This window comes from Leptidea sinapis, chromosome 19 (genome assembly GCF_905404315.1).
Source record: "Leptidea sinapis chromosome 19, ilLepSina1.1, whole genome shotgun sequence".
Taxonomy (NCBI): domain Eukaryota; kingdom Metazoa; phylum Arthropoda; class Insecta; order Lepidoptera; family Pieridae; genus Leptidea; species Leptidea sinapis.
Genome location: NC_066283.1, coordinates 948,824 through 960,351, shown reverse-complemented (window position 1 = coordinate 960,351; position 11,528 = coordinate 948,824). Strand labels below are relative to the sequence as shown.

The 11,528-nt window shown below is 35.2% G+C and overlaps 1 protein-coding gene across 1 annotated transcript; it reads right to left on the bottom strand.

The window, feature by feature from the left end:
• Positions 1-2,982: 2,982 nt before the first annotated feature.
• Positions 2,983-9,247, bottom strand: LOC126969852 (NADH dehydrogenase [ubiquinone] 1 alpha subcomplex subunit 10, mitochondrial). Its single transcript, XM_050815428.1, has 5 exons — positions 9,080-9,247; positions 8,299-9,006; positions 6,605-6,778; positions 5,603-5,818; positions 2,983-3,143 (listed from the first exon to the last, which is right to left on the bottom strand). The coding sequence occupies exons 2-5, from the start codon at positions 8,998-9,000 to the stop codon at positions 3,033-3,035; spliced, it is 1,203 nt and encodes a 400-aa protein (XP_050671385.1). The 5' UTR covers positions 9,001-9,006; positions 9,080-9,247; the 3' UTR covers positions 2,983-3,032.
• Positions 9,248-11,528: the final 2,281 nt, after the last annotated feature.

The following is an 11,528-nucleotide window of genomic DNA, read 5'->3' as shown; positions in this document are numbered from 1 at the left end:
AAGCAGTTATGTGTCAGGATAATACGGGTTGCAGACCAAGAGCTAAGTTAAGTTAGTTTAGCTTAGCTCGCATAGCTGACGCAGTTTTCCATATTTGTGTGCAGATCGCAAACTATGTGAGCTAACTAAAATATGCGAAGCTAAGTAGTTGTGTATGCCGATGCGCAGCTGCACGCGCTAAGCTAAGCCCCTCCCCCGCACACCCTTCGCCAGTGCTTTGGCTTAGCTGTTCACACCGCACGCTATTTATCTCTAGCTTAGCTTAGCCTAGCTTGCTTGGCATGGATTAGTTTAGCCTTGGCATTGCTTAGTTTTCGGTCTGCAACCGGCTATACTGTTTTTCGGTCTAAAGGCCGCCGTAGCTAGTGAAATGACTGGGCAAATGAGATTTTTGAGGCGAGAAGAAAGAAAACACATTTATTCAATTAGGTCAGAAACAGTTTCAGCAGCATTTAACATTCTATTTTTTACAATGTAAGCACAGATTAATAAAATATACTCAGATGGAGTAATCCAAAGAAACGTTTGCTAGATATTAGGACAAAATTCCCAACAATTTTTGGAACTGTTGTCTCGTAATATTAGTTGTTTAGATTTTACCACCGTATTATTTTTTAAAATATCAGGAAATGACCAGTATATCCCTTATAGGTGGCAAGTCCTAAGTCATCTATTAAAATACGCGACATGGTTCTAGGTGCATCTTCATCTCCCAAGATAAAATCTTTTGCTGTAGGACAGGAATTCTATCCCTTACTGCTTTGGCCGCCTTTTTCGTACGAACGCTACGTGGATGGCCAAATCTTTTTCTATCACAAACAGAGGTCGCATTGTACCTATTAATAGCCCGGTACACAAACATTTACTAATACCAAACGTATGGAGTTTTAAAAATTGCATTTGGCTCCATACCTACTTTTTGTAATGCAATTATAGCGATTCAGTTCTTTTTATCACTCCATTTTAATATCACAAAATATTGTACAGTATATTGACGGTAAAATGAGAAAACTCAATGAAGAATCATATAAAAATCAGATTCAAATGTCATATTTTATTTTTAATTGTAACAGTATTTATGGCCAGACGAAGTAAGTATATAATATTATTGTGTCAGCTTCCTGCATACCAAATTTTATCAAAATTGGTCCAGTCCTTTGCGAGTGAAGAAGAAAAAACATTTATAATATTAGTGTGATTTTTGTGCCGCACGTTTGGTGTCTATAATTTCCAAATATTCGAAACAAAATCACAGTTCATGAATTTTAAGGAAATTACACTTATGAATGTGAAGTTTTCATTCCACATTTATTTACCACCACTTCGGAAAAGGTCGAGCTTCAATGAGAAGAGTACTCGGCTAAGTCGAGTAAGTCTGTTGTGGGGCGATGTATATGCTTTTACAACAAGATCCTAGCCGTTTTTTTTTGCGAATGAGTTTATTTTGCTCTTGAGCGCCTTAAGTTATGAAATGGAATTCTATCTCCAGCATGTATCAGTCACACCGCGGAATAAGCGATGGTGGTGCAGCACCTTGGTCATTTAAAGTCGAGTTGGACGCGAAAAGAAAGCCCAGATCATCTTTCGCGTCATTGGTCAGCGAGTCATCATCCCTGTGCAGGAGCGGAATTGAAGGCTGACAGAAAGTACCACTTACCAGTGACTAGAACGCACGAATTCCCGGGGGAAGCCACGCAAGTCTTTCACCACTTCTGCCTAATTTTTTTTCCAGACATGACCTCCCAGGTTCAGGGAAGTTATTTTTAAATAATTATAGTATTTTTTTAAATAAGCTGTTGTTTTCATCCTTAGTTACCACCGCATTGACCCAAACCTGATAGCACTCCTGCTTTCGACAAGAGGCCATTTTGCATGAGAGGTCTAACCATACCTTGCAGTACCACATCAGCAACGGCAACTGGATCGTCCAGCGGAATAAAAATATGATGCACAAATATACCGCATACGCAGTGAGGTGCGTAATCGGCACGGTGCTCCCTGTGTCGATAGATGTCCGACGACCCCAAAGGAGGGTCAACGGAAACTAGGAGACCATACATGGATTGTCAGGTCAACAGAAGGTTCGTCTGAACAGAGAAGCTGTTTGAAGCCAGATACAAACAGCTAGACATTTTATTACAAGTTTATACAACTATATAATAATAAAACATTGACACACTTTTAACACAAATTATCTTGCCCCAAGTTAAGCATATATAGCCTGTGTTATGGGTTACAAGACAATGATATATTTAATACAATATACTTACTTAAACATACATAGAATTCATATAAACATACCTACATATAAACATTTTAAACATCCATGACTCGGAAACAAACATCCATATTCATCATATAAATGCTTGCACCTACCGGGATTCGAACCCGGGACCTCTAGCTTAGTAGGTAGGATCACTAACCACTCGGCTATACAGGTCGTCAATACTATATGCCTTATACATACGATATACTACGTACGTAAGCGTGCGAGAGCGATAAACATCTTTAGCGGAAATACAGTAAGATAGAAAAGAAAATCTATACTTACTGTAACCTAATTTGACTGACAAGTCGTAAACAGTCAGCCATAGTATTTCGAATATGAAACTAGCTAACGTACATCTTGACAAATTAAAAATTGATCATGGGCTGTCAGTTCGACTAGACGTTTGTGTATTCTGTCTATACGTAAATATAATATGCGAAAAGATTACCTTTCCCTGACCTATTTAAAGTTACTACTTATAAATAAATTTAAGAAATATTATATAATATTAAACATGAAAGTAATCGAAAGTTAAATTTTTCTGCTCTTTCAGTAGGGCTATTCGAAATTATGGTTTCACTATTTTTACTATAGATGTTTATAACTTATAGTAATACAAAATGTCAAAATTTCAACTAACTACTATACTCAATTCACTTACCTACGAATCTAAAAAAAAAATCTAAGGTATAGAAATTCATTTAAACACAAAGGAAATAACTACATTTATTTAATGTAAATAATCAGATGAATATTATTTATATCAGAAGAATTCTCCGTACTTTGGAGTTTTATTCTTAAATAAGACTCCATCATCTCCACCGGCGACGTTGAAACCAGTCAAGTACTTCAGTTTGGGGTGTGAATATACGACCTGGACAAAAACATTTATTAATAACGTAGACGCACATTACATTGAGAGCTACATTTTTTTTATGAAAGTAAGGGACGAGGCGAGCAGGACGTTCAGCTGTTGGTAATTGATGCGCCCGTTCCATTACATTACATTTTTTTTTTCAAGAGTCCTCTCAAGATTCTTGAAAAAAAAAAAACAAAAATTATGAGCGGCACTATAACTGCGATCGTCACCTTGAGACATAAGATGGTAGGTATCATTTGCTCAGTAATTTCACTAGCTATGGCGCCCTTCAGACTGAAATACAGTAATGCTTACAGATTTCTGCTTCACGGCAGAAATAAGTTAGTACGTTTTTTAAATTATGTATAAGTACTTCATTTGATATAAATATTTGTAAGCTTCATAATAATTGCATGCTGTATCTACCTTAAACGATAATGCATTTAGAATTAACTTTAGATTAAATATTTTATTGTTGCTCGAATTAATGTAATTATCACTGGTGGGTCGAATAAATAAATAAATATTCCGCTGTCCGTCCGCCTGTCACCAGGTAGCCTACTCTTGCAACAAAACGAGAGTATGATCGAAGCGATCTTATGTCAAAAAGTCAAATTTCGTATTCTTGTAACACAAATTGACGGGTCAGTTCCAATTATGACAAAGCTACGATCCGATTACGACTACAGCAACTGTCAACTCCAAATGTCACGAAGGGCTGCTGAAAACCAGTGTTGTGTTGGTGTCTTCTGCACTGACCAACGATATACTGAATCAGCTCCTTTAAGCAGGTAATAAATAAATAAGATTATATAAATAAGATTGTAATAAATACAGTAAATTGAAGGTGTGTGTTTTTATTTCTAATAGTGTTTATATTTTTATTCTATTCTATTTAGGGAAATCGTATAATGCGTATTCTCGTAACAAGAACGAAGGTCAAGTGTTTATTGTTGGGCGCGTATTTTAAATTATTTTGACGTTATAATATAATTATTGTATTGTTGTATACTTATAAATTATAATTGTTATTATATTAAACACTTTACACTATTGTAAAAGTTGTTTACACCTGTAAAGACATGTCATATTGTACTATCCCTTGTGTACTTGCTAAAATTTTAATTTTATAATGATGTGTTGTTGGTGTAACTATCTAAACAAAAAATATAAAATTAATTAAATTTAAATTGGTTGAGTTGACAACTTAAAATTTAAAACATAAAATAGAGGATAAAGATAACCTTTTAATAGAACTAGAAATATATTAGACTAGCTGACCCGACAGACATTGTTCTGGTAATAATAAAAAAAACTCCTGCGAGTGGAATTTCGTAAAATCCGTTCTTAGCTGACCACTACTCGGCGAAAGGAATATTCCTACCAAATTTCAAGTCTCTGCGGCTTATGGTTCCAGAGATATCGTGATGAGTGACTATATACGTGGAAATCTCTTATTATATATAGACTTCGTAGAACAATATTGGAAACATCGTGCGAGTTTTTCGTACAAATGTCTCAGTGATTCAGTTAACAGGGATGATTCAGTTCTAGGGAAAATTGGGAAATAATAGGAGCATAAACAAAGAATGCTGGGAGAGTTTCTTTTTTTTATGGAATAGGTGGACAAACGAGCGTACGGGTCACCTGTTGTTAAGTGATCACCGCCGCCCACAATCTCTTGCAACACCAGAGGAATCACAGGAGCGTTGCCGGCCTTTAAGGAAGGTGTACGCGCTTTTTTTGAAGCTTGCTTCTTGCCCCGCTTCTTCTCTCTCAGAACGACATTTGGTTCTGAAGTGGTAGTAGTATCTAGTATATTAGAAATGAATCAATTTTGAGAAAATTAATTGATATTTAAAGAATATAAATTGGTATTTAAAAAGTATAAATTGGTTTTTAAAGAGTATAAATTTGTATCAAGAAACTCTGCCAGCATTCTTTTTTTTGCGCTCATTTTAATAAAATATACAATATTGTACTGTAATTGCTATTACTATAAAATAATCATAAGCTAGTCCCAGGCAGTCGGATCACTTAGATATTCAGCTGTGGAGTAAAAGGATTTATGACAGAGTAATGTTTTATTAAAACAATTAAATTTATTTATTTATAAATAATGCCTGAACAGTGGCTGGGACTTTATTATTAAAGTGTATACATTTACCCTTAAAGCTAATAGCTTTCTTGTATCTTATGAAGCCTACTAGAATTAGTTACAAGCAATCCCTTATTTCTAAGGTTTTAAAAATGAAATTACTATTAATAAAAAAAGTGACTACTTTTATGAACATATATAAAATTTTTATAAATGTACTGACAATGAACAGTCATAATATTTATTTCTTTAAATTTTTCATTGAGCCTAAGTTTGATGAGTTTGGAATAATAGTGGACTTTAGTTGCAGGAATTAGTTCAAACCTACAGAGTAATAGGTGTAGGTATGATAGCGATATACTTAAAAACTTCACACCTGGTTATACTCGAACATGTCGTCTGCACTAGTAATGAGCTCCGGCACATCGGTTCTGGGCAGGTTGAACTGGTTCATGAAACTATGCTTGTAGTTGGTGAATGTCATTCTCTGGTCTGCCCACTCCACCTCCCGTGGTAGCCTCCAATCCTTCATCTTGGGTTCCTCACGGTGTACATATTGATCAAAATCCAAGCGTTCAATATCTTCCACAACCTGGAATTGTTTCAATAATTAAAGACAGGCTTTCATAATTTTAGCTTCTAGACAGGGTAATCAACTTATCTGCGACAATAAACAAATTTATTATAGTGATTAATGTAACAGAAACCTTGTTTTAGGTCATTTATACATATTCACTGTTAAAGTTATAACTATATTGCAGGAGATACACTGAGATACAATAGAACATGAAAGAACTCACATTCTATTTGCGCTATCTGAGCTAGAATCCAAATATAGCAATGCAAGGTCATGGGATGGGGTCAAATAAACCTAGTTCAATCCCATGCTTTCTCTTTAACAACTATATAAACAATTTTTTTTTCCCCCACTCTTTGACGACATTCCCCTTAATGCATCTTCTTGAGGTATTGCCAATTCTGCCATCATATCACAAATTGGCTTAAAAGAAACATGGGGTTCCCCACTTTAAGGGCAAACATACATAATGAACAATAAAACCAACTAAGCCTCAGTAATTTGCTCATCAATTGGATGTCAATCGTGAAAAACATTCCAAGCCACAAACATCACATTTTAAGGTATTCGTGTTTAAAGTTTAATAACTATTAGTGTATTCCATAAATGTAAGTTGGGCTATTAAGTCATGATGTCATTTAAAGAGTGACAGTAGGGCTGTCATTTTTTGTCAGTCTGTTAATATGAATCACATGACCAGTCTTAACTCAATTTGGACAAGATTGTGGTTTGGAACATTTTTCTGGAATTATGTCTAATTGACCGTTGCTGTTAAATTGTAGTATATGTAATGGTACTTACAACTTCTACTTCTCCTCCTCCAGTCCAATCATAGACCAACAACTCTGCATGAGTTGAAATATCACGCAGATACTTATTTTTGTACTGCCTCTCCATTTCTTGAATAAACTCACAGGTCAGTGCCTTGCCTTCCACCTCATGTTTATAACCTCTACTAATTATTGCTTCTTGTACCTAAAATAATATTTAGAAAATACTTTATCTTATATCTTCAAATGAGCAATTCTTGTATATAAATATATATTTGATCTGAAACTCGGAAATGGCTCCAACAATTTTAATGAAATTTAGTATACAGGTAGTTTTGGTGGCGAGAAATCAATCTAGCTAGGTTTTGATTTTAATAATGTAGTTTTATCCATGTATTAATGGTAAACTGTTACAATAACATTAGAATACAAAGGTATGTTTCGCCACTATATACAAGACTATAATAGCTCAGATATATATCACTTTATACAAGACAATAATATATCAGCTCATTGGGTAAACCGGAAAGCAGAAGACCGTGGTTTGAATCCAGTTGTACTATTAGTTTTTATTTTGTTCAAGTTTTGTAAAAATCCGAGCAAGGCTCGGTCATCCAGGTACTTTTATTTATAAGGAATAAAATATAAAAAATAAAATTTGTGACAACATCAAATATTTTAATGACTCTGTGGGTGGTAGTGCTGAGCACAGCAAGATGATCTGCTCATTTGTGGGACAAGCGAGTATAGGTACTCTGCATCTGACACTGATACCTAAGTGCAGTTTAATCTTGCAGTGTAGTAACTGCAAGATTATTTTTTTGAATTTTCTGTCATACTGTAATCATCTTGAAGAGTCCACTTTTATTATTCTACTTAAATAAATCACTTCAGCCAAAAGACATCCATTGCTGCAGGGGGCCTCTGGCCTCCCAACACTGTGTCTTCAGAATGTGGTTGCCATTCAAGGACTTTACTGCCCCAATCTGCCATCCAATGCAATCGGCCATCTGTCCTTCAAGCTATGTGCCCTGCCCAGTGCCACATTAGTTTTACAATCATCTAATAATATTTTGACCTTGTGCTTTCGCACATGGTGGCTCAGAGGGCAATGAAGTGAGAGATTGAATCAGAAATGAGATCTGTAGGAAAAACAAATTCACCAACAGAGCCCTAATGATTGCAACACTTTTATCACTGCTAATTATATTATAGGGCATCAAATAAATTTGGACATTATCAAAGAATAGTCAGTTACTTCAACTAGCTCTACTTTTTCCAAGAAAAAAATAATAAATGAGAATATAAGCTGGCTTAGTTCAGGCACTATGATTGGATAAAGATTATTTCAATATATTCTAGCTGCCTATAAATAAATATAAAATTATGCACCGAATAAAAAAGGGACCCTATTCCTTTTCAATTGATTAAAGGTTATCTATTATATACTGTCATGTATTATAAATACAAAAATAATGTAAAATAAATACATAAGGTATCAACTTATATTATTAACTATAAATATTATTTTAATATGATCCATAGTAAGTTCTATAACTGAATGGATGTCATACAAATATACATATTTATATCATAGACAATATAAAAAGAGAACAATAATAAAAGTGAATGAAATATTTACTGTTGTAACTGTTATTCATTACTGATGTGGGACATGTTCTATAATAAATATGACATATCATACAAATTAAATTATATACATACCTTCGTAACAGGCACATCCAGATATATGACAAGATGGGGACGAAGCAAATCCTCAAGAGAAATATTCCTCAGGTCGTAATATACAGATTTAACTCCTCTACTGATATAGTTCTGCGAAAACATAGCTTCCAAGAACACGAAATCTGAGTGGGGTGATCGTTCCAACACAACTCCTTGTCCAGTGTTGAAGAGATGGGCCAAAGCATCAATGTATTGACCAAATCTTGCAATGTACATCATAATTTGGAAATTACCAGCAAGACGGTGTGTTGGACAGCAATTGAAATTAACATGATCGAAAGTGCGAGTGTCTTCAGGAACCTTATCGTCAAAAATACGCAAGTCGACTCCTTGTTGAATGTAGTGAATATCCATATTGGCTTCAGGAAAATGCTTCATACCTAAGTCTTCAGCTAAGGCAGCTGCGAAAGATGTCTTTCCTGAAGCTACAGGACCCTCAACGACGATAACCTTCGAGTTCTCGTCCATCCTGTGTGTTGTTCTATCAAACAAACTACGCAACCAGGTATAATCCTTGGAAACGTAATCAAACGGGGCTGGTTTTGGAGGGCGAGGTGGGAGTGAGTCCCGTAAAGCTTTGCCCATGATGTCCCTTTTCTGCAGAATTGTACATCCTGCAATTTTTCCACTTTGTACAGGTGAAATCACCTTCACGAAAGTGGTGCGGATAAGACTTGTCATTTTACCCTAAAATCAAATCAAGGCTTTGTTTATTCTCCTGATTATCATAATACTATTATCCTGATGATCTACAACTTACCTATTCTTTAATTCATATTTATAAAAATGATCTCTATTTTCAAGACTGGTTCCGTAAAATTTTTGCATTTATGACATAACATCCAAAGACACCAAACCAGTCATAGATATTTTTTTTTGGTTCTGTTCGTCCATCTGGACAGGCAAAGGGGTCAAAGCCAGTCATAGATAATACACTATAATAAACTAGAGATAGATGTGCAACAAATGTTTTTATTTTGTAAAATCAGTGTACCCAGGCTAAGAGATGGCGCTGCATTATTTATACGCGTTTAGCGTATCGTCGCTAGATGGCGCTAATCATGCTTATAGTTTTTATTATGGTTGTAGACCATATTGAATAGCTCAAGAAAGATGGCCCCCTAGATTTTTTTTTATTTTTTTTATTTTTTTATTACATCGTTAATTCGCCATTTGTTCTTGATTGTTCTCTATAAACATTTGGTTGTTCTCGATTTTTTTTTTAAATTTGCAATTCATTAAAATTGGTTAGGTTAGGTTATGTTAGAACAGTTAAAACAACGCACGAGCCGAGCGTAGCGTGCCGCGGCAGCGGCCGGCGAGTGCCAGAACCCAATAGTAGGCGTTTCCCCCCATTTTTAATTAATTGTTTTTAAATAAACAACAAAAGAACAAACAATTATTTATAGCGAACAATTAAGAACAAACTACGAACTAACGATATGCGATATTGAAAATTCAAAAATAGAAAAAAAAATTTTTTTGGGGGGGCTAACTTTGATGAGCCGTATAGAATGCATATTGATGTTTGTTTGGTGTGGGTGGAAATTCTTATTCGTTTATTATGTTCACCTTTAAATAAGGAGAGGCATTCAATGATTACAACACAATAGCCAACTCTTGATATAATAAGTGAGTTAAATGAGTTTTTTGCTATCACTAGCTCTATCTATGCATCTATCGTGTATGTAAATTATTGCCGTCGTGGTGAAGTTGCAGCGTAACTAATAGAATAGGTGGCAGCACTTTCAATGCAAATTTTTTCATGTGCCAATGTAGGGAAGTTGCACCCCCCTGAAACCAGTGTTGAGTGTTGCCAACAAGCCAAACCAACCCAAAATTATCCCAAATAAGACATAAGTTATTATTTTGACTATGTAAATGTAAAGGAACAGGGAAGTAAAAAAATCCAGTATGGTATGTCTTATAATGATAACGCGAGATGTAAATAATACGCACACACTTGTCAAATAACAAACTTTTAATTCACATACAATATTTATGCTTAAGGCTTCATGCTAATGAAAGCTAAAATTACTAAAAGCGCATTTCATTCTTAAACAACTACATTTACAGCGCCATCTATGATCTAGGCGGCACAACATATTATATATACTACTGTGAGCGTCGAATTACACATACCGCCCACCAAAAAACTACGTTCTTTTACAAACTACGAAAAAATGAAACTAACTTATATACTTTATACAAAAAAACTCTTAACACTTATTATCAATACTCTACAAACCGCCCACCGATTCAGATATGGGCATAAAAAAATTTAAGATTCTAAAACTTACTGAATAAATACACTCCCTCATAACTCATACACTACAACTGCATATGCCGCAGAGCTGAGTCTATCTGCTAGATGGGTAGTATGTGGACCCCACTGAAGCTTTTTATCTACCGTGATACCCAAGAAGACCGTAGTGTCCACAAGTTCCAATCTCTGGTCATTTATAAGTACGTTGGTTTGTACCTCCGCTGTGTTTGGTGTAATGAACCGTAAACACTTTGTTTTTTTACTGTTTAAGTGCAGATTATTCGTCTCAAACCAACGCGCTATCTTTGAGAGTGCATTGCTTACCTCGTCATCAATATCCGCACGTCGCTTCACTTTAAAAATAAGTCATCAGCAAACAATACAATCTCATGGCTATCATCTACCATAAATGGTAGATCGTTAATATATATAAGAAACAAGAAAGGACCGAGAATAGAACCCTGTGGAACACCTATTTCCACAGGTTTACCCGAAGACCGTTTGCCATTTGCATCGACTATCTGAACTCTTTCGCTTGAATATGATTTTAACAGATTTAGGGCTCTATTTTTCACTCCATAATGCTTTAGTTTTAGGAGTAAAGTTTCATGGTGGACGCAGTCAAATGCTTTTGACAAATCACAAAAAATGCCCAATGCATCCTGTGACTCTTCCCAGGCGTCAAAGATGTGCTCAATGAGTCTAGTACCCGCATTAATTGTTGATAAGCTCCTAGTGAAACCAAACTGATTTTTGTTCATTAATTTACAAAAATGCATTTGTAGCTGTTGAAGTAAAAGACTAACAACCGTTGACAACTCCTCAAACGTTAAAGTAGCATCACCTATAACACGTTTTAAATGTGCCTTCGTAGAACGAACCCCAGCTTCCCACAACCCTCCGAAATTAGGAGCTGATGGTGGAATAAAATTCCATGTCGTTC